Source organism: Neofelis nebulosa, chromosome 9 (assembly GCF_028018385.1).
Source record: "Neofelis nebulosa isolate mNeoNeb1 chromosome 9, mNeoNeb1.pri, whole genome shotgun sequence".
NCBI classification, from domain to species: domain Eukaryota; kingdom Metazoa; phylum Chordata; class Mammalia; order Carnivora; family Felidae; genus Neofelis; species Neofelis nebulosa.
Window position 1 is genome coordinate 91,458,705 of NC_080790.1, and position 23,798 is coordinate 91,482,502.

The following is a 23,798-nucleotide window of genomic DNA, read 5'->3' on the forward strand; positions in this document are numbered from 1 at the left end:
ATCATGGCCTGAGCTGAAGTCAGATGCTCAATCAGCTGAGCCACCCAGGCACCCCAAGAGCCATTGAATTTCTAAAGGCATTTCTAATTGATCTTAAATGATCAGTTGCCAATAGTTTTCTACTGACACAAATGTTGAAATTACACAAGTTCACTTTGTAATAAATAAGCAAATCTCAGGGCGCCTGGGTGGTTCAGTTGGTTAGCCAACCAACTTGGGCTCAGTTCATGATCTCACGGTTCATGGGTTGGAGCCCCGCATTGGGCTCTGTGCTGACAGCTCAGAGCCTGGACCCTGCTTCAGATTCTGTGTCTCCCTCTCTCTTTCTGCCCCTCCCTGCTCATGCTCTGTCTTTCTCTGTCTCAAAAATAAACATTAAAAAAAAAAAAAGAAAAAGAAAGTAAGCAAATCTCTAGGTGGTAGATCGTTTGTAAGAAATAATGCCATATTAAAGAATGCCAAAACTGTAAAACCAAATTTGTGAAATTACTCTTTTCTTTGTAAGATGAGTTGAATTAGTTCTTAACTTGGGTTCCAGAAGTGTAAATTTAACTTTGAAACTTATTTTTTCCATCAGCTACTTTTTTTGTTTTAAAGTTTTTATTTTTAAGTAATCTCTACACCCAATTTGGGGCTTGAACCAACACCCCCAAGATGGAGAGTCTCATGCTCCACCGACTGAGCAACCCAGGTGCCTCTCCATCCACTATTTCTAACTGCTTTACAAAAATCTAAAATCAAATACAGGTTGTTGTTTTTTTTTTTTTAATTTTTTTTAACGTTTATTTATTTTTGAGACAGAGAGAGACAGAGCATGAACGGGGGAGGGTCAGAGAGAGGGAGACACAGAATCTGAAACAGGCTCCAGGCTCTGAGCTGTCAGCACAGAGCCCGACGCGGGACTCGAACTCACGGACCGCGAGATCATGACCTGAGCCGAAGTCGGCCACTTAACCGACTGAGCCACCCAGGCGCCCCTCAAATACAGGTTTTTAAGAAGTAAGTTGTTTAAGTAGCTCAGTTTTCCTATGTTCAGCCCAAAACTTAACAGTTAAATTATCTATACACTTGTGTTAAAAAAAAAAAAAAAAAAAGTACCTGAAAGTGTATTTTTAAAAGTCTTGTGGGAAAACAGTTATAAATCATGAGAATGGTGATTTGTTACCTTTTGCTTTTGGTTCTTATAAACCGTTATAAGAACATTTCTGATGGGTTCATTCAGATTGGGTTTCCAGCATTAGAGGAAAATCACAAAGCCTGGGGCGGGAGGGGAAGGAGCCAGCTTTCCGCTGCGGCTCTGGATCACTGGGTGCTCCGTTTCAGTCCCGCGTTGTCTCACGTTCGGGTCATCGATCTGGGGCAGGACCCGGTGCGTTTGCACACGGCGCTGAGCACGAGGCAAAACCGGCCCTCCCACTCTCCGGGACCGAGCCCAGACCCCACCACAGCAAAATCGACCGCTTGGCCCTGCCGGGACCGTGACGCCCGGCACGGCTTCGCCTGCCCTTCTCCAAGATGGCTGCAGGTCCGCGCCGGGAACACTGGGCCCACTACCCGAGGAACTAGGGACGGGGCGGAGTGGGGGGGCGGGGTCGGCAGGAGCCCGGCGTTGATTGGCTGGCGCCGCCGACCTGGTCCCAGGCGCCGGGCCGTACAGACGGGCGCAGCGGCCTGGGGCTGGGATGCTAGGGGCTGTGGGCTCCCTCCTGCAGCGGCTCCTGTGAGCGGCGGCGACTGAGGCGCAGGCGGGCAGTGAGGCCAGTGGACGCCGTCGGCGGCCGGCCGTGTCGGCCGCGGGATGAGGAAGCGGACCGAGCCCGTCGCCTTGGAGCATGAGCGCTGCGCCGCCTCGGGCTCGTCCTCCTCTGGCTCGGCCGCCGCGGCGCTGGACGCCGACTGCCGCCTGAAGCAGAACCTGCGCCTGGCGGGCAAGGCGCCGGCGGAGCCGCGCTGCGCCGCAGACGCGGGCATGAAGCGGGCCCTGGGCAGGTGAGGCGCAGCACAGGGGCGGAGTCCCGGTACCTGGCCGGCACGTAGCCCCTAATGCCCCCGCCCCCCCATAAGTTTCTTGTCTGCGGGAGCGCTCCACACCTACCCCCCACCCTCCGGTGTCCTCTTCCGATCCTCCTCTATCCCTTTCCCTCGCCTAGCCGCCTGCAAGTGCAGCCCTCGGGCATCCTTTCCCCAGGTACCTGCCTGCGGGAGCGCCCCCGACTACCCTCTTTACCTCCCTGGTGTCCTCTTCTCGCCCTCCGCGGAGCTCAGTCCCGCGTCCGTACCCTTCCCAGGTGAGCTAGTGGGACACCGTCAGCAACGGGCTGGAGCAGCGTCTCTCCCAGGGACTGGGGGCTGCGGGCAGCCACGACCCCTTGTGGGAGAGTAGCGGAGGGGTCGGAAGCGTCCCTGGTGAGGCCCCTGGACGCTCGGCACGTACGAGGTGGGACGCTGAAGGGAAGGCTCCAGACCCAGAGAGCGTTGGGATCCTTCCCCACGGATTTCCTGCAGTGAACTCAAAACCGAGCGCCCCTCTTGCTGGACTGGTGTATGTAGAACCTACCGTTCCCCGGTTTCTCACTTTGGTAATTTTTCTCGGGTAACTAGTTGTCAAAAGTGGCATTCTCTGCTCAGAGCTGCTGGACGACCTTTGGGGGAAGGTTAAATGGTCTGCTGTGTCTGAGGGCCGGGAAGGATACACCGCATCCTCAGCTGTTGGAAGGAAACCTGTCTTGGGTTGTGCAGATGGCTTGTGGTGCTTGAAATTTGTCTTCGCGAGTTGTCTCCTTGGGAATCTCCGTAGAGTCCGGAAGTCTTTTGGTTATTTGCATTCTCCCTCTGAGTAGGAGATGAATGCATCCAGGTAAAGCTGATTTCAAAATTAAGATCGTGTATTTCACAGGGACAAATCTCTCCCCATATGCTGGCTTCTTAAGTATCTGGCTGTTCATAGAACGTATCATTGATGGCAGTTTTGACAGCTGGATGTTTCATGGTTTCGAACAAGTTAGTATGTAATGTTTAAGGTGTTGTAGAGTAATTTCTTTTGGGGTCAGCTGGAATGCCCTTAAATGGCATTGGCCACTTCAGTGTCAAATATTTATCCAAATAGACCCTAAAAATAATCAATTTTGTTGCTTAAAAATCCTGGAATTGAAAATATGAATATTTGGATGAATAGAAATATTTAATCTAAAAGGAGACCTCGGCATTTCAACTTTATTGCTTAAAAGGTCATGAAATTAAAATATAGTCTCCTCCAAGTTAGTAGTACAAATTTTTGCCAGAAGGGCAGGGACTGGCAGTATTTTTGTTTTTGTGTAAAATTATCTAGTAACTGGTCAATATCTTTTGTGAAACTAATTTATTTTTTGTGGAAAGGTTTATCTGCATTAAAAACTCCTGAATAGTTTTAATGTACTTTTGTTAACAGGTTTAGCATAATGCCTAGATAAGTAGGGGAATTCTTCCTTTGAAAAAATCAAATTGTTATGCCCCATAATGTTTGGGGAAATAATGCTGGCCTGGCACCTTCCTTAAAAGATGTACTGTATTCAAAGGATATGATTATTTTTATTTTTGTATTTGCTTGGAATGCTCTGCTGGACATTCTGCTTTGTTTTCTCTTTCACCAAAGTCTCTACTCAACTGCCATGTCCTCAGAGAGGCCCTCCCAGACCAGCCCATCCAAAACAGACTTCATGCCACTCCCAACACCCTTATTTTGTTTACTTTTTTCATCACACTTATCCCTGTCTTGACCTTGTAATTGCCTGTGTACTTGAGTTGCTTTATTGGTTGTCTCCTCCCATATAAGAATAGAAGCCTTATGAGAGCAGGGGCATTGGGCATTGTTTCCTCCACCTTTCTGTCTCCAGTGCCTGGTCATAGTAGGTGGCTGAAAATACTTGTTGAATTAGAATCTGTAAATTCCTAAGAAGTGGAATTGCTGGGCCAAGGAGTGTGTGTCTATAACTTTGAAAGGTGAGGCCAAAGTGCCCTCCAGTGTATTGATGAGTACTTCCTCCAGCAGTGTCAGTTGTCTGCCCTTCCCCTTAATAATGAATGGTACCAGATATTTTGATCTTTTTCTATTTGGCTGATGAAAATGACATCTGATTTGTAGCTTTAATTAGCATTTCTTAATTGTTAGGTAGCAATTTTTGTGTGTTTTCATAAGCCTATTGTATACTTTTGTGTATACAATATCTGCATATTTTGCCACACTAGTTATTTTCGTTATCTGCATTTTGTTGGGGTTTTTTGTGCATATTTTCAAATATACAGAAGTAGGGAAGACAATACAAAGAACCTCCATGTATCCATGACTTCTTTAACAGTTTGCCATGTTTTGCCAATCGTGAATTGTCTCTTTTCCCTCCATTTTTTGGGGGGTGGGGTGGGGAACTAGAATATTTTTAAAAATGATTTCATCCATAAATACTTCACAGTATAGCTTGAACAAATAAGGACTTTTTGAAATATGCATAGCCAAAATGCTATATTTATCAAAATCAACAATTTATTGCCTGTTACTAATTTAATATGATACCCAGTCTACATATGCATATCCCTAGTTACTTCAAAAACAGCTTTTTAAATTTGGTTTGTTTCAAAATCCTGTACATTTTGGGGCACCTGGGTGGCTCAGTCAGTTAAGCATCCAACTTCAGCTCAGGTCATGATCTCATGGTTTGTGAGTTCTAGCCCCGTGTCAGGCTCTGTCCTGACAGCTCAGAGCCTAGAGCCTGCTTCAAATTCTGTGTCTCCCTCTCTTTCTGCCCCTCCCCTACTTGCACTCTGTCTCTCTCTCTCTCTCTCTCTCAAAAATAAACATTAAAAAATTAAAATCCTGTACATTTATTATGTTTATTCCTAGTTACTTATCTTTTTTGTTATTGAGAATATTGAAATTTTCGTTATTGATCCTTTCTTACATATTACATATTTTTATTGTACTTATTAATTTTGTAAGCAGCAACTTATGTAATCATATTGTTTCTAGTAGATTTTGCAGTTCTCTTGGATTTTCCAGGTATAATATCATATCAGTTACAAATAAGAATTTTGTCCCTTGGTTTGTACTTTTTATGTCCCTTACATCTCTTTCTTTGATTGCATTGTATTTCCAGAACAAGATTAAATACTAGGACTGATACTGGGTATCCTTGTCTTGTTCCTTACTTTACTGAGACTGCTTTGTGTTTTTGCCACACTAGTTATTTACTAAGCGTGTGTTGCTGCTGTTTGGTTTTTTAATCAAAAATGGTTGTTGAATTTTATCAAATGCCATTTTAGCATCTGTGAAATTATGTAGATATTCTCCCTTGACCTGTTAATATGAATTAGAGTAACAGATTTTATATTATTGAATCATTATATTATTGAATCATCAGTGAAAATTCTTTCAATGTGTAGCTAGGGCCTCTTAATGTTTTACTTAGTAATTTTAAATCATCATTCATCATTTGAGAGACTAGTCTGTAATATTTTTATTTTATTTTATTTTATTTTATTTTATTTTATTTTATTTTATTTTATTTTATAGAGGGAGAGAGAGAGCATATGAGCCAGGGAGAGGCACAGAGGGAGAGAGAGAGAGAGAGAGAGAGAGAGAGAGAGAATCTTAAGCAGCCTCAATGTTCAGCTCAGAGACCCACATGGGGCTTGATCTCATGACCTTGGGATCATGACCTGAGCCAAAATCAAGAGTCGGAAACCCAACCAACTGAACCACCCAGGTGTCCCTGTAATTTATTTTTTAATGCAATCTTTATCAAGTTGTTTTAGTGCTTTATATAGCTTTATTAAAACCTTTCTCTTTCTTAGGGCACCTGGGTGGCTCAGTCAGTTAAGCATCCGACTTAGGCTCAGGTCTTGATTTTGTGATCTGTGAGTTCAAACCCTGTGTTGGGCTCTGTGCTGACAGCTCAGAGCCTGGAGCCTGCTTTGAATTCTGTGTCTCCCTTTCTCTGTCTCTGTCTCTCTCTCTCTCTGCCCCTCCCCCGTTCTCACTCTCTCATAAATAAGCATTAAAAAAAAAAAATCTTTCTCTGCTTCAGCCAGTTTAAATACTTTTGAAATGATTTGTTTCTTTAAATTTTGGTGGAATTCCCCTGTAAAACTAAACCTGGTGCTTTTTTAGATTTGCTATTTCTTTCTGGGTTTAGTTTTGGTGATTATACATTGATAGAAAATCATCTGTTTTATCCAGTTTTTTCCTCTGTATCTGGGGCTGTTACCCCTGTCTCGTTCCCTAATTTGTGTGCTTTTTTCCTTTTTTCCCTCTTGATTAAAAGTAGGTAATAGTATATCTAATACACAGACATGCATCGAAGTAGAAAATTTTTTTTCCTAAAGAAAATATATATTTTTTTAGTTAGTTCTGGGAGAATAGGATGCTGCTGAGGGTTCTGGAGAAGTAGAGAGAACATCTTGTGTCTGAAAGTGGTTACTGCACCCTCTCCTGTTGCCGCTGCCCCTGGCAGGAATGTGGCCCTAGGTTGGCCAGATCATCCAGTCTCTCCAGAAGAGTAGCTGGGTGTGTGTGTGTATACACCCATGTGTGTGTATGTGTGTGTACACTCAGACGTTGTAAACATTGGCAACTAATTCAGGTAAAAACAACTTTGGACTAAAATAAATAATTTTGAGAGAGAGCATGCAGGTGAACAAGGGAGGGGCAGAGAGAGAGGAAGAGAGAGAATCCCAAGCAGGCTCCACACACTGTCAGCACAGAGCCTGATGTGGGGCTTGATCTCACAAATGGTGAGATCATGACCTGAGCCAAAATCAAGAGTCAGACACTTAACTGACTGAGCCACCTAGGTGCCCTGGACGGGTTGTATTTAAAGGTAAATGTTTATCTAACATATACATTGACATGCACTCCCTGGAAGGAGGGACTAGATATTAGTTTTATACAATATCTGGTAATTTTTGGAAAATGAGGAATTTTTAGGTCTTCCCCGTCCTTTTCAGTAACCTAGGTCTTCTTGGGACTATGCCTTGAAGGCGTAAGTACTCTAATTTGTACCCTGGGAAGGTGGTGATGAGATGTATGGGTCTGTGTGTTTTAGTGAACTTGTCTTTATTCTTCTACTCCCAGCTCATAGGTGGATCTGCCAGTGACTGAGTCAGTGGGCTGCACAGGAGGTTTCATAGCCTGTGATCCTTGCATGTAAATACAGGGGAACTGAGGCATCACCCATGGTTCCTCCTTGACCCAAAGGAAGGAACTTCATCTAGCTGCTAATGGCTTCACTATAATCCAGGAAGGCCATGGCTGAGGTTAAGGCTGGTCTCCTTTAACATCAGTCTTCCTGAACTCACCCTAGAAGCTTCACTTTGTCCTTTCTTTATATACCAAGAAGGTGAGAATGTATTCTGGGGTAGTTTTTGTAGTTAAAGTCTGCTTTTTTCCATCCTCCTTCTCCTTCCACTCCCCCAGAATACAGTCTATGCCTGGACAATGATAAGCAAGGAGGCAGGCTTTGTTTATGGCACCTCACCTGGAGCCCCCAGCTGGGTCCATCTCTTCCCAGTTGTGGTTTATCTTATAAAGTATCTTACCACACTCCAGTCCTGGACCCAGGATCCTGGGACCTGGTGCTTCTCTCATGTCTCCTTTGGTGAGACTTCATGCCCTGTATCTCTCCTTGTTTTCCAGTTTCTTTTCAGCCAATGTTTACTCTCCCTTCTCAAGGGAGAGTGTCTTGTATAGTAACTACGCAGACACTGTTCATATATGGAAGATATTTTTGAGTAGATTAAAAGGTCTTAAAGACATTATCATGGAGGTGGCCTTGGAAAGAGGCATAAAAGATGGGTCATCTTGTCAGGGTTATGCTGACGGCAGTGGAGACAGGCTGCCTTTCCAGGCTTGTGATCCTCCTCCTCCTCCCACATGGGCACTTTTCTTTCCAAAATGAAGTCTACAGGAAAAATTTTTACTGTAATATGATCTTGAAAACTGACAGATTAAGTCAGCGCTCTTCTCCCAGAGATGATGCCACAGAACTTGGATGTTGGTGGGTTTGTGCTTTGCCAGAGGGCTCTTTCAGCACTGGTAGTGGGTAAATCATTTGTTTTGTCCTAAACTGAAGGCTAGGATGGGGAGGATCAATTAGGGCAGTGGATGCCAACACAGGTAAAAATGGTAGCAGGAAGCTTTGACTGAGATGTCCATTTAGCCGAAAGACCCATTATTTGGGCTTGGTCCTCATTATAGTATCATTTGATGTTTTAGAGGAAAGCTTGCATGGATAACAGACCCGAGTGAGTGTCTTCAGGTTCTGTGACTTGGGGAGAGTTGCTCAACTTTCTGAGTTTGTTTCTTCCTCTGTGATGTGGGGATAGAAATTTCTTCCCTATAGGATTGGGGTGAAGTTTGGGTGTATGAAAGAGCTGGGTGCGAGATGAGTGCTCAATCAGTGGCACCTTCTACTTTGGTTGTCCAATGATTATTACTAATACTAGTAGTTGGGGGTACTGAGAAAGCTCTGTTAACTTAGATGAAAGGAATTGATCCTCTCTCTTCTCTGCCCGCAAATGATTACAATATGTCTTCTCAACCAGTCATCGTGCCTATACTTTAAAAAAAAAATTTTTTTTTTAATGTTTATTCATTTTTGAGAGAGACAGAGACAGAATGCGAGTGGGTTAGGGGCAGAGAGAGACACACACACACAGAATCCAAAGCAGGCTCCAGGCTCTGAGCTGTCAGCACAGAGCCTGATGCGGGGCTTGAACCCACGAACCGAGATCATGACCTGAGCCGAAGTCAGACACTCAACCAACTGAGCCACCCAGGCACCCCCATCGTGCCTATACTTATCATCGTGATCAGTAAACATATCTGTGGGTATTAGAACATTTATAACAGTACTCTTTGGCTATTAAACACTTTTTTCACCAGTTCACTTAGCAGAGTTTGAGTACCTTTTAGGTACAATAACTCTTCTAAGTCCTGAGGCTGCAGCAGTGGATATGGGTCACATCTTGTGGACTTTATATTCCCATGGGGGAGTTAGATAACAAACGAGTGAGGGCATGCTGCATCAGGTGCTTGGGGCGCTGAGGAGAAAAGTAGGCTGGTAAGGAGTGCCTGTGGTGCGTGCATGGTTTAGGTGGCAGGAGGCCTTTCCAATAGGGGACGATTGAATGGAAGCCACTGGTTTCTTTAGAGTGGAGAAATGCCTTGATGTGATGTATGTCATTACCATGTCATACTGACTGCTGTGACAAGGACAGACTGGAGGGCCAGAGGGAGCAGGACGACCAGTTAGGAGTCATCCAGGCAACAGATGACAGGGACTTGAGCTGGCAGTAGCTGTGGAGGGGAGTAGTGCTGCATTCTGGGTCTGTTTCGAAGGAGATGTCAAAAGATTTGTGGGTGGATTACCATGAGAGAGTGAGGATGGTCAGAAGTGCTTCACCAGTTTTTTCTTGAGCAGCCAGAGGCAAGGAGCTGCCATATGCTGAGATGGGGCAGCTACGGGAAGAGCAAATGCTTTGGGGGGTGATGAGTTTGGTTTGGGGCATATTGCGGTGCCTCTTCTTGCAGATGCAGTAGGTTGGAGGAGCTGGAGTTTGGGGCAGTTAGGCTGACTTCTGACCATTAGCCTGCAGAAGGTATTTAGAGTCATGACAGAGGTCTGAGGGTTGGGTTCCAGGTCCTGGGTGATTAGGGGTTGGGGAGGAGAGGAGACCTGGAAGGAGCAAGGGAATGGATTGGGAGGAGGGCTAGGAGGAAGGAGTCAAGGGAGCTGTGTGAGGAAGCCTATTGCAGAGAAAGCGTGATCTGCTGTTGGATTTGGTGATGTGGAGATGAGTGGTTGACAAGGATGCGTAATTGGAATGGTGGGGTAAGAGTCTGACAGTGGCTCAAGGGAGAGGTGGAGGGAAGAAATGCAGAAAGCTTTTTAAAGGAGTTGTACAAAGATGAGGGGGATAGCTGGGGTGGGAGGAGACTCCTCACCAGTGCTGTTAGAGCTCGTTGCTGTGCTTAGTGGGACGGTCCAGTAGGTATAGACTGGCCATGTGGATGCTGGGGGCATGGTGTCTCTGGGATCCAGCACCCCAAGGCTAAGTGGAGGGTCCCCAGACAGGAAGGCAGGTCAAGGGTGCTGCAAAGGTGCAGGGAGGTGGTTAGATTTGCAGGGGTAGTGTTGGAAGTTGTCTTCTGCATGCTTCTGCTTTCTCTGTGAAATAAGAGCAAGGTTGTCCATTGAGGGGAGATGGGGTAGAAGCACTGAAGGTCTTTCTTTTCACTTCTCCACCAGGACAGTCCTATTCTTTATTCTCGACCTAATCAGACTGTTCTGGCATATTTGCTAAACATTAATGTGAACAATCATGCTACCTAGCAGGGACTCTTCTTTCTGATATGCAGTGTTTCAAAAATGGCTCCCATGAGAAGTCATTTTAGCTGTGAGCTGCATGTCAGAAAAGCCACACATGTTTCTGTACAGTCAAGTGCTACCTGGCTCCAGGGGGCATGAGTGGGAGGACACTGCCTCCACAAAGGTCCTGCACACATCCTGGTTACAGCTGGGTTTGAGGTGGAGATGGGAAAAGGAGCAACATGAAGTGAGGGCAAGATAGAGTAATTATGTGGGACTCAGGCAGAATCCTTACCTCTCAGGTTTCCCAGTACACAAATAACTGTTTCTAAATAGAATTTATCTTGAGATGGTATTTGTGGACTTGAGTAGTATTAATATCTATATTCTATCACCAGGTATGGAAGTGTCCTAAAAAGTAAAAACAGGAGGGTAGATGGGTGTCAACGTGAGAAGTTTCAGAAGAGTAAGACTTTTCATTTTGCAAAGATGAAGGCAGAGGAGTGTCACTGAAGGAATATAAGCAGATCTCAGGAATGCTAGACTTTGGGGTCTGTTCTTGAATCTTGAAAGAAGTTGCCCTGAGCTTTAGGATGAGAAAAGAAAGTTCAAATTGTTTTCAGTTCTTATCAAACTTGTGGAATCTCCTTGCGAGGTTTAGATATATTGACTAAACTATTCACAATGGGAGGAGAAGAATGTTCAGGGCTGAAGCAGGTCATTTTGATGCAGTAGTAGTTGCAGTGGTTTAGGTCCCTGAGAGGCATATGGATTTTAACTGTTATCTTCTTCTAGCATATGTACAACAGAGACTTCCCACCCTTTCTTTCATCTTTCATCCTTGACTTGTGCCATTCCTGTTCCTGTTGCTTCTACCTGAAAATGGCCATGTCACTGGTGGGTGCCCGTAGGTTATTTTATTCACACAGTTACACAGTTACCATGTTTCAAGTATTGGTCAGATGCATGCCAGGCACTGAGAACATAAAGATGGAAAGAAACAGTACCTTTTCTCAGGGAGTTCATTGTCAGTTTTTACTTGTGACAGCCATCAGCTCTTACACTCAAATATTTTAATGATGTCTGCGGTAAAGACAAAATACAGGCATGGCTGGAGATGGTTAGTCTGATCTCACTTTTTTCCTTTGTTGTTCTGACATTTTTTTGTGCCAATTTATCTTCAGAGAATCTCATCTTTTAGGCTCTCGTTTCATTGACAGGATGTAATGCATCTTGTCAATGCATTCCTGGCTTACCAAGGTTTCTGTAGATATAAGAAAAGAAATTCTCACAGTTTGGGGACACACCACACTTCGACAAGGCACATCATGGCAGAAACTGTGGGATGGAAAATAAAAAGACTGGACATTTGATATTTGGCTTAGGGTTCCAGCAGGAAGGGACTGTTAGACAGGTGTCGGCCAGCTAGGAGCCTGCCAGTACTTCCCCAGGGCCTCAAGAGAGAGCACAAGGGAGATTGTGCAGGGACCAAGGCAGGGATCTCCAGGTGTGAGGCTACCACAGGGGATAGTGATCACCATGGTGAAAGGCAGACCCCAAGGAACCCACTCTCTCTCCCCCTTTGTTCCTCTCATTTAAACTTTTATCTCATTACAAAAGTAATAAATATTTCTTTTCTTTTTTAAAGATTTTATTTATTTTGTGAGAGAGAGAGAGCACATGTAAGCAGGGGGATGGGCAGAGAGAGGGAGAGAGAGAATCCCAAGCAGGTTCCATGCTGTCAGCACTGAGCCCAATGATCCCACCAACCATAAGATGATGACCTGAACCAAAATAAAGAGTTGGACGCTTAACCAGCTGAGCCACCCAGGCGTCCCCAAAATAGTAAAGCTTTCTTAATAAAAATTTAAAACAGAGAAAATAGAATTTCCTTGGATAATTACTGTTAACAATGTGGCATATATTGAGAATATTACTTGAATGTTTGTTCTTTTGTTCATCTCACAAATACTTGTTGAGACCTACTATGTGCTAGAGGATGTGGTTAAAAGTTCCACAAGAACCAGGCAGGTCCCAGCCTTTATGGAGCTTACATTCTTGTGAAGGAGAAAGATAACCAAAAAAGGTAGTGCTTAACTGTACAGTAAAATTTCAAGGGGTGCAAAGTAGTATGAAGAAAAAAAAATAAGGCAGTGTTAAACACAAGACAAGTTGCCCAAAATGGAGTCACTTATGCTAAGCCCTCCATCACCAAACCAAGACCAAACTTGATTACAGCTTCAGCTCCCCCAGAAACGGAATCTTAAGCCACTCTATCAGGAATCACCTGATCAGCACTAGCAAGGTAATCTGCCTGACAGATCCCTGCTATCCCCTAAAGGAAAGTGACCAGGCAGTAACCAACCTGCTTTTTTGCCCAGTGTAAGCTTCTTCTTGGTCACTTCTGCCTGTAAAAGCCTTTCATTGTGCACGGCTCCTCTACACTTCTTTCCATCTGCTGGATTAAATGCTGCCTGACTCATGAATCATTGTATAAAGCCAATAAGATCTTTAAAATTCACTCAGTTGATTTTTTTTTTTTTAACAGTAGGTAATGCAGTTGTGTGTAAAGCACTTGAAAACAAGCTGTACTATAGTGTAAAACATTTTTATCTCTGGCAGGAGAATAAGGCCTTTTCACAGCAGGACAACTCTGCCAACATCCTCATGATTTTTTGTTTTCTTCTCTGGGAACAAAGAGACATTTATGGATTGCACTTGTGTATTTTATTAAGGCCTTAAAGTTTTCAAACCTGTTGAGTGAAATTACCCCCAATACTGACTGCGTTCAAATAAGATTTTGAAGATTATTCTTCAGGTTTCCACTTGTGAACTGAGGAGAATTTAATCCAACTGTTAGTCTTGGGGAATGAATTTTGGCTTTACTTTTTTGTTCATTCTGAGAGATATAAAGAGATAATACATATGTTATATATGTTCTATATTACACGTATATTTTATATACAGTTGACCCTTTAACAATGTGGGAGTTAGGGGTATGCACCCCCATGCAGTTAAAAATCTGTGTATAACTTTTGACTTCCCCCAAACTTAACTACTAATAGACTACTGTTTACCAGAAGCCTGACCTATAGACAATTAACACATATTATGTATATTATATACTCTTTGTATGTTGTATACTCTATTCTTATATATAAGTAAGCTAGAGAAAAAATGTTATTGAGAAAAACATAAGAGAAAAGGTAGCTGGGGTGGCTATATTAATATCAGTATATTTCAGAGCAAAGAATATTTTCAGAGATAAAGCAGATCATTTCTTAATGACAAAAGGATCAATTAATCAAGAAGGCAACTTTAGGGGTGCCTGGATGCTTAGTCGGTTAAATGTCTAACTTGATTTCAGCTCAGGTCAGGATCTCACGGTTCGTGAGTTTGAGCCCTGCATGGGGCTCTGTGTTGATGGCGTGGAGCCTGCTTGGGATTCTCTCTTTCTGCCCCTTCCTCCCCACCCCAAAATAAATAAACTTTTTTTAAAAAAAGGGCATGACAACTTTGAATGTTTGTATATGTAATTGACAGAGCTTCAAAATGTGTAAAGCAGAAAGAGAACTCAGGAAAATAGGCACATTCATTATTATTGTCAGAGACAGAAGTAGGAGGCAGAAAGTCAGCAAGAGTGAAGTAAATTTGAACAACACTATCAACTTAACCTGATTGTCTTAACAATGGCAGATGTGTGTTCTCCTTAAGAGAAGATCCATAGATCATATTCTAGGCTATAAAACAAGTCCCAATAGCTTTAAAAGAATTTAAATCATGCAAAGTCTGTTTTTTTACCATAAGAAATTAACATTAGAAATCAGTTAAAAAAAAAAAAAAGATGTCTGGAAACATTTGAGAACTGAAGAACACACTTTTTTTTTTTTTAATGTTTATTTTTGAGAGAGAGACAGAGTATGAGCAGGGGAGGGGCAGAGAGAGGGAGACACAGAATCCAAAGCAGGTTCAAGGCTCCAAGCTGTCAGCAGAGCCCAATGTGGGGCTGGAGCTCACAGACCACGAGATCATGATCTGAGCCGAAGTCAGATGCTTAACCAACTGAGCCACCCAGGTGTCCCTGAATAACACACTTTTGAATAAACCAGAAGTCAAAGACGAAATTAAAAAGTGGTCCAAACTGAATGAAAATAAAGACGTGTGTATGCTCCTAAAGCATCTTGGGAGAATTTATGACACTGAAGGCCTATAGGAAGGAAGAAATGTCTTCAATGACTTCAGTTTCCATATTCAGAAACTGAAAAACAAAATGTACAAATTAAACCCAAAGTAAAAAAGAAAAAAATGCATATAATAAAGATCAAAGCAGAAAGCAAGGAAATAGAAAACAAAAATATTAATCTTAATAGTAGGTTTAATCTGTAATAGGCAAAAACTGGAAACAATCCAAATGTCTATCAGCAGGTATGTGTGAAAATGAGTTGTGTAGTCCTACAGTGGAATATTAGGAATTAAAAGAAATGGGGTGCTTGGGTGGCTTAATTGGCTGAGTGTCTGACTCTTAATTTTTTGGCTTAGGTCATGATGATCCCAAAGTCATGGGATCAAGCCCCACATCGGGCTCTGTGCTGAGCCTGGAGCCTGCTTAAGATTTTCTGTCTCTCTGTCTCTCTCTGCCCCTCTCCCCTGCTTGCACTCTCTCTCTTTCTCTAAAAAAAAATTTTTTTAACTAAAAAAAAAAAGAATCAACTTGGAGCACACAGGGTATTTAGGGCTGTGAAATGACTGCATTACACTACAATGGTAGATACACATCATTATACATTTGTCCAGATTCTTAGAATGTACAACACCAAGATGAACCCTAAAGTGAATGGATTCTGGATGATGTGTTAATATTGCTTCATCAGTTGTAACAAATGTACCACTCTCTGTGCTGGGTGTGGATGTAGGGTAAGCTGTGTATGTGTGGCGGGCAGAGGTATATGGTAAATCTCTGTACCTTCTTCTCAGTTTTGCTGTCAACCTAAAACTGCTCTAAAAAATAAGTTTTTTTTAAAGGGAGATACAGGCAACAGTGAATGAACAAATTAATCTCAAAATAATTATGCCAAGTGAAAGAAGCCAGACAATAGAAATTCTATATATATGAAACTATTCTGTAGTTGCAGACAGCAGATCTGTGATTGGGGTGTGAAGTGGGGACCAGAGACGAGCAGGAGGGAAAAATTAAAAGGGGCAAGATGAACTTGAGGTGATGGGTATGTTCACTATCTTGATTGTGGTGGTGGTTTCAAAAGTGTTTACATGTGTTAAAACTGATATAATTATATCCTTTAAATATGTGCAGTTCATGGCAATTGTATCTCAGAGCTGTTCCAAAAACAAAACAGATGTTATAGAGCTTTTACATGAGCATTTTGAAAAAAAAAATTTTTTCCCTCAGCTTTCATTCTCACCTGTGTTCTTGCCACCACCCAGAACTTCTGTGGGTTTTGCTGCCACCATGGTGTCTTTGGGATTCAGAGCATAGTCAGGTGATCTGAAACCCCAAGGAGAAAACCCAGGGAAGCTGAGGGTCAAATTTTCATTCTAAAATTTTTCTGGGTATCTTCTCAGTGAGGATTTGGTTGAATAGGAAGACTGGGTCACACTTAGAGGCCAAGGACCTGAGCTCCATCCCCAGCTGAGGCCTTACTTTGAGCAAGCTATTTACTAACTATGAGCTTAGTTTCCAGATCTCTATACTGGGAATATTATCTGTCCTGCCTACTTCACTAAGCTGTACTTACATTGCAACAAGATCCTATCAGTGTTATACAAGAATAAAGTGGCATAATGCTTTTCTTTCTCTGTCTACTCACCCTGTCTACTTTTTCTGTTAATTTAAAAGAAGTTCACAGGAGACACCTACTTTACACTTTAATTTGTTTTCCCAGTGTTCATGCTTTGTTTGAGATGTTAAACTACCTATATTGCTAATACATGTTCAGTCCTTGTATTTTTGCTTTGCAATGCCACAGGTTTCAGAACTTTCTTGGATAACTTTTTTACTATGAAAATATGTTTGGAAAGCAGGTAGTTTCTTGTTCTAGTTAGTAAAGAGTGCTTAGTTCTTATAAACAGTTCTAGAGCTAGAAAACAATGCTTCCTGAATGAACAGCTAAATGAAAAGGGAGCTATGCTGGGGTGCCTGGGTGGCTCAGTCGGTTAAGCGTCCGACTTCACCTCAGGTCACGATCTCATGGTCCGTGAGTTCGAGCCCCGCGTCGGGCTCTGGGCTGATGGCCCAGAGCCTGGAGCCTGCTTCTGATTCTGTGTCTCCCTCTCTCTCTGCCCCTCCCCCGTTCATGCTCTGTCTCTCTCTGTCTCAAAAATAAATAAACGTTAAAAAAAAAAAAGGGGGGGAGCTATGCTAATTTCCCAAATGAGACAGGCTTTTGGAAATATTTTTTATTGTGGAAAATATATGTAAAACAATTCACCATTTTAACCTTTTGTGAGCGTGCAATTCTGTGGCATTAAATAAATTCACAAGTTGTGTAGTCATCACTAGAACCTTTACATCTTCACGAACCTAAACTCTGTACCCATTATTAAACACTAACTCCCCAGTCCCTGATGACAGCTGTCAAACTTTCTGTCTCTGAATTTGACTACTCTACGTTCCTCATAGAAATGAAATCCTAGAATATTTGTCCTTTTGTATCTGGCTTATTTCACTTAGCATAATGTCTTCAAGTTTCATCCATGCTGTGACATATGTCACGATTTCCTTTTTAAGGCTCAGTAATACTCCATTGTATGTACGTACCCATTTTCTTTATCCCTTCATTGAGATGGCTTTATTTTTATTAGAGATGAGGGAAAATATATATATATATATATATAACTTTCTATGCTTTTACTGTTGATAAGGTAGAAAAGCAGTGTATTAAAATATCAAAAAAGAAAGGAAGAAAAGCAGTGTACTGATTTTTGTTAATATATACTTTCATACCATTTGTGCATTAGCTCTTATGCCATCAAAAATCCAGGACCTGGGGCACCTGACTGGCTCAGTTGGTGGAGGTATGACTCCTTTTTTTTTTTTTTTTTTTTATTAATGTTTATTTATTTTTGAGAGAGAGAGCCGGGGGGAGGGGGGGCAGAGAGAGAGGCAGACACAGAATTCAAAGCAGGCTCCAGCCTCTGAGCTGTCAGGACACAGCCCGATGCAGGGCTTGAACCCACCAACTGAGAGACCATGACATGAGCCGAGGTCTGACGCTTAACCGACAGAGCTACCCAGGCACCCCTGGGGCATGTGACTCTTGATCTCAGGCTCAGGAGTTCAAGTTTCATGTTGGGCATAGAGATTACTTAAAAACAAAATCTTAAAAAAAGAAAGAAGGAAAGAAAGAGAGAGAGAGAGAGAGAGAGAGAGAGAGAGAGAGAGAAAGAAAGAAAGAAAGAAAGAAAGAAAGAAAGAAAGAAAGAAAGAAAGAAAGAAAGAAAGAAAGAAAGAAAGAAAGAAAGAAAGAAAGAAAGAAAATAAATAAATCCAGGACATATGCTGTCCTGACCTGGGCCAGGAAGAGCAAAATCCCATATAAGATGCTAAGAAGATGTCATTATACTGGCCTCATTTGGGAGATGAGGCCAGAAGGTTTTATAACCGCTACTACTTCCATAAATGAAAAAGAGGATACAGCAATAAGGGCCCTGAAATGGGATCCAGGGATTTCTGGGACCAGTTTTGTCCTGAAGCCAGGTCCTTCTTAGGTACGAAAATAGACAAGAAACAGGACCATAGCTGCTAAGAGGAAGGCAGGGAAGATGGAAGAAGCCAGGCCATGGTGCCATCTGAGGAGCAGGAGTCCCAAATACTGACTTGGGGTCCAAGGCATTTTTGGACTAAATTTTTGCTATGTAGAAGGGAAATGAAACAATAAGTACAGTGTAGAGAATATCTCATAAAGGTAAATTTATATAGTGTTTGAATTCTGAGATAGTGTCCTTTCTATCTTTTTTGGTGTTAAAATGTTCTCATCAGATTAGCTAGTTTTTGAAATCCTTACTTGGTAAAGTTAAGAACTTGACAACACTATGTCAAGTCTTCATTTTGCAGAAAATTTCACTAGCTCATGACCTACAAAAATCTAGGAACCAGTATTTTTTGGTGGGGGGGCAGGTGGGAAATGGGGAGAGAGAAGGGTTGGCTGGGAGGAACCATTTCTGGAGATGAATTGAGTCTGCTGTTGACTCCAGGTCGTAACTGTACTTATGAAGGCTGGTCATAGTGAGATCTGATGCGTGGCTGCCATTTAGGTGCAGTGGGCAAGTACCAGTCTACCTGCTTAAATGCCAGTGTTGACCCAGGGAGCCTTTGTGTAGGAGCCGAGGCTACCGCCTGGTCTTGGTCCCCAGCCCCTCAACAGTTGGAAGGCTGTGTTTGTGGAACTTTTAAAGCAGCAGTCTTCCTAATTGAGCCCACATCTCTTGTGTCCCAGACTCCCCTGTCTTTCAAAAACAGTGTCTGGTGAGTTGGTGTTTACTGGTGATGGGTGGAAGGAAGGTGAAGGAGAGTGTAGAGGCAGAACAATCACAAAGAAGTGAAGACAAGGAAAGGGGAAGAGTCAATAAAAGTAGGCACAGGAAGAATTAGTAAAAATAACATTCAGTACTTTGTACCATATACCATTCTCTTGAGTACTTTACAAGTATTAACTTAGGAAATGTTCACAACTACTTTATGAGGTGGGCGCTGTTAACCCAGCTGAGGAAACTGAAGCACACATAGTCTGTAGCTTGCCCATGGTCACACAGCCATGGCAGGTGGAGCTGGGCCCAGGGCCTGTGCTCTAACCACTGTGCCTCCTGACTGTGTTGGGGCCGTCTTTCATACACATACTGAATATTAGAAAAGGGAACTATCATGGGTTGAAAATACTGGGCAGGTGTCATGGAAGGGAAATGGTGCTTTAACCAGGATGTTGCTTTCCTTCTCTGACCACTTTAGTGACCAAGGTGCAGTGCTAAGGGGTGAGCTTCACTTGTGTTGATGGCCTCCTTTGGGACCTTCTCGGTAGCTTAGCACCTCCCACCTAGTCAGTTTTGGTGTGGCTGGTAGCATCTGGGTACCTGCTGCAGATGCTGTGGGGAAACCAAAGCTCCAAGGAAAGCATTGCATGAAGCTAATTGTGTCAGCCCCTTCTGGCTCTCTGAGGAATGATTTTGAATCATGGGGATCTTTAAGTCATCAACATGAGGGACCACGAACATTGAAGGGTGAATCTGTCCAGGGCACCTGTAGCCAATTTAAGTAGCAATTTCTGTGTTATCAATGTATACTGTTTTAATAAAATAAAGAATCTGGAAGCTCAGGCTTTTTGGATAGGAAAATTAAAATTAAAAGTGTCAGGGGAGGGCAGGTTCACTTAAATTTAAAAATAGTCCTGTGTTAAAAAGTTTACTTTTTAAAAGGCAAATTAATAAGCAAATTTTAAAGACAAAATTTTCCTTTGTGAAGTTGTAAAGTGGTTTACTGTATTTTGTAAGTGCTGTGCGTGCACATGTAGCTGTTTCACCCTGTGGGCACATATCCACTGCTCACTGAGTTTCCAGTTTGGGACCTTGCCCATTTGAAGTGACCTATGGTCTGAAGGGAGTGATGTGTGACTCTTCAAGGCAGAACCATTTTACAGCAGGTTTGGGGTTCTCCATGCCCTCTTTCCTAAAGCCATTTGTGGAGATGGTGACATTACAGAGTGATGGAGCCTCCTGAAAATTCCTGAGTGACAAGGATCGGTGGAAGCCCCTGCTAACCTGTGCTGGACACATAGCCAAAGCAAGAAATAAACTGTATCTGTGTGCTGCTGGGTTTGGTGGTGGTTTGTTATTGCAACACAGCATAGTCTACTCTTGCTGATATAATTGTTATTATATAAAAGAAATATATGTACAATTTTTTAAAATACCAAATATCTGCAGTAAGTTCTCTGTGCCCTACCTCTTCTTCCCTGACATGAACAGTTCCTCATAAGATGATAAGCCCTCCCACCCCTACCATGTCACTGTCTAGATACCCATTCTTTGTTCTTAACAACTGCATGTCGTCCAAGTGTACAGGTGCCCCGTCCACTATTATGGAGATAGAAAAGCAGTATACTGTGAACCGTAGCTTTCATACATACAAAACAGCAATTGGTTATGAAATACAATGGAAGAGAAGACAAAAAAAAAAATCATCAACCAAAAAATAATCCTGTAAGGATGCTTAGAAAAAAATATGCAAAATCTGTAAGAGGAAGACTTTTAAAACATTCCCAAAGCTCACAAAAGTAGGCTTGAACAAATGTAAGGACATATGTGTTCTTGAATAGGAAAGCCTAATCTCCCTAAGTTAGATTATTCATTTAACAAGATTTCAAATAAAAATGCCAGCCTGTTTCTCTTGGGTTCTACACAAGCTGATTCTGAAGTTCAATGTAAGAGTGCCAGCAGCCCTCTGGAGAAGGGAGCTTGGTGTGTAGAGACTGGTCCATGCTGCAGTGCTCTGTTTTAGCAGTGTGGCAGTAACTTTGAGTAGCAAGCCAATGAGATAGGACAGAAATTCCAGAAATAGTCTCAAATACACTTGGGAATTTAGGGTAAAGGTGGGATCATATATGAATGGAGTCAAGATTGGTTTAGATTTTTAATAAAGGTTTGGGAGACAAGTGGTAGCCATTTGGGATAAAATAAATCTGGATCCACATCTTAGACCATATATCAGAACCAAGGTTCAAAAGGATTAAATGTAAAAATGAAACCAAGAAGTACTAGAAGAAAAAAATGAGTGAAATTCTTATAGTCTTGAGGAGGTCTCTCTAACTAGAACCCAAAGTTGAAATTCCATTGAAAGGTTTTACTTATTTATATTTTTTAAAAGATATTTTAAGTAATCTCTGCATGATATACCTAATGACAAAAGACAAGGAATTTATTTGTAACTAATACAGATGAGCTAATTTCCCTAATAGATAAAGAGTTTCAAGGAATTGAAAAACATCAAAACCTATGGGAAAAAGTGCAAAGGGCATATTATAATTCATAGAGAAAAAAAATGCCCATACCCTTCAGTATGTGAAAGGGTGCTCAACCACACTCATTCATAATTAGGAAAATCAAATTAAAACTACACCAAGGGGCGCCTGGGTGGCGCAGTCGGTTAAGCGTCCGACTTCAGCCAGGTCACGATCTCGCGGTCCGTGAGTTCGAGCCCCGCGTCAGGCTCTGGGCTGATGGCTCGGAGCCTGGAGCCTGTTTCCGATTCTGTGTCTCCCTCTCTCTCTGCCCCTCCCCCGTTCATGCTCTGTCTCTCTCTGTCCCAAAAATAAATAAAAAATGTTGAAAAAAAAAAAAAAAAAAACTACACCAAGATGCAGGGGCACCTGGGTGGCTCAGTCAGTTAAGCATCGAACTTTGGCTCAGGTCATGATCTCAGAGCTCCTGAGTTCAAGCCCTGCATCGGGCTCCATGCTGACAGCTCAGAGCCTGGAGCCTGCTTCAGATTCTGTGTTTCCCTCTCTCTCTGCCTTCCCCCCCTTGCACTCTTTCTGTCTCTCAAAAATAAACATTAAAAAAAAATCCTACACCAAAATGTCATTTCTCACCTATCAGACTGGCAAACATACATCTTCATCAACCACTTTGTTAGTGAGGCTTTGAGGAAGGCAAGGGATTTGTGAGAGTAGTCTCTTACAGATGCATTTACTCTTTGCTCTAAACATTTCCATCCTAGGACCATCCTTTGTGCACTTGCACATAAGAAATTATATGTGTACAGAATGGTTCATAGTGGCATTGGTTGCTGGAAACCACCTGAATGTTTAGCAGTAGGAGACTGGGTTAATAACCTGTGCTGTATCAACCTTTTGCAACACTGTGGAGTTGCACAAAAGCTATAAGTTGATATGGAGAAATTGCCTGGATATGTTGTTGAGAGAGAAAAATCAAGGAAAAAAATAGTTTGCAATGTGTAGTATGCCACCTTTTGTATGAAAAAAGCAGAGGGGAGGGCAGAATGAGAACATTTGCATAAGGAAATACTGAAAGGATGAATAAGTAGCTAATAGAAATTACTGTCTAGGCACATGGTCGGGGCAGGATGTATGGACACAAGTTGTCAGTGAAACTTTATATTGTTTTATTTTTTTAATGACTTAAACATGTGACCTCAAAAAGGATTATTGGTGAGCTGAAACTAAAAATGAGCACGCAGAATATAATCTTGTATTAGTTAGGATGACATTAGCTACTTTACCAAATCAGTAGGACAGCCAGATGCCCATCGCTTGACTCACGTTAGATTGGTGAGTTCTGCTCATGTAGCCTCACCTCCTCCCCAGGTGGGCTGGGAATATAGTCCCAACTGGGTAGCCACCTCCCACCATCAACTCTACCCTACGGGAGGGTTAGTGCAAATTTTTGGTGCTCTGCCAGCTATCTACATCAAAGACCCCAACTTTATAAGATATAGTAAATATGGAATTGAGCTTGTACAGACATTACATTAGTACATTGATAGTGGCTTGTTTAAAATTATGTGATATGAAGTGATTTTTATTCTCTTTTCAATACCTTTTTGGCAATTTGCAAATTTTCTACATTTATCTGTTATCAGGGAGGGCATAAAGCTATGAAAAAGTAATTTCTATTGAATATTGCAAGTATATTCCCTTTCCCTTTCACAGAACGTGTTGCCGAGAGGACATCTGTGTAGTCTTCCTGACATACTGGGAAGATTGAGTCCATGCAGTCAGCCCTTTGGAGTGGGATTGCTCAGTCAGAGAGCAGGTCCTAATGTCATCAGGGAAGTGTTTGCTCACTTACCACTTTGATATAGTCCACATTCTTATTCTTTGCAAATAACATAGGCGAAGGTGGAATTTCATTGTTTAATTTGCATCTCTACATATCATCTTAATGCTACTTGTTTTGATAACAGGAAATACCTCATAATAGCTCTGCAGCCCTTTACATCTGAAGATGTAGATAAATTTATCTGAAGATAAATTTCCAGAATAGTGCCTCATTGTAAGTTTTTGTTGTTTCAAATAAAAAAGGAAGGAGAATGATTTTTGGAGCATTTTCTGTGGAGTCTCAGGATGGCCTTGACTGGGTGGCATGGTCCTAGGGCATTCGGTCTGCTCTTGTTACCTGGACTGTGAGGTTCAGCGGCAGGAGACTTGCCCACCAGAGCATAGAGGTTCTCAAGTGGAAGGAAATGCTTATGTTGTTTCTTCTAAAGCTGCTTTTTATACCTTCATATTCCAGTTGTTTTATTGACAAGTTCGCCATCTACTGTACTTAAAATTAAATCTTGATCAAAGACAGCAATTTCATCAACCAGCATTATAATGAAAAGTAAAATGTTAATCAGTGTTTTATTTACTGCCTGGAATACAGATGTTTGATAAGTATTTGGTAAATGAGTGGAAATTCAATTGAAGAAAAAGACTTCATCTGCTGTCACCT

At 42.2% G+C, this 23,798-nt stretch overlaps 2 protein-coding genes across 3 annotated transcripts in view; one reads left to right on the plus strand and one right to left on the minus strand.

Moving 5' to 3' along the window:
* The window catches only part of GINS1 (GINS complex subunit 1), a 28,791-nt gene extending 27,505 nt beyond the window's left edge, over positions 1-1,286 (minus strand). The window contains exon 1 of the transcript XR_009248769.1: positions 1,166-1,286. The gene's annotated coding sequence lies outside the window, so the exon portion shown is untranslated. The remainder of the gene's footprint in view (positions 1-1,165) is intronic.
* A 373-nt stretch (positions 1,287-1,659) lies between these two features.
* Positions 1,660-23,798, plus strand: part of ABHD12 (abhydrolase domain containing 12, lysophospholipase) — an 86,896-nt gene continuing 64,757 nt past the window's right edge. The window contains exon 1 of one of the 2 annotated variants that reach the window (XM_058684670.1): positions 1,660-1,989. In XM_058684670.1, the coding sequence (XP_058540653.1) occupies positions 1,799-1,989 (191 nt within the window). In that variant the 5' untranslated portion in view covers positions 1,660-1,798. Of the gene's footprint in view, positions 1,990-2,066; positions 2,858-23,798 lie in introns of those variants that run through there. The other variant, XM_058684671.1, reaches the window with a different exon arrangement.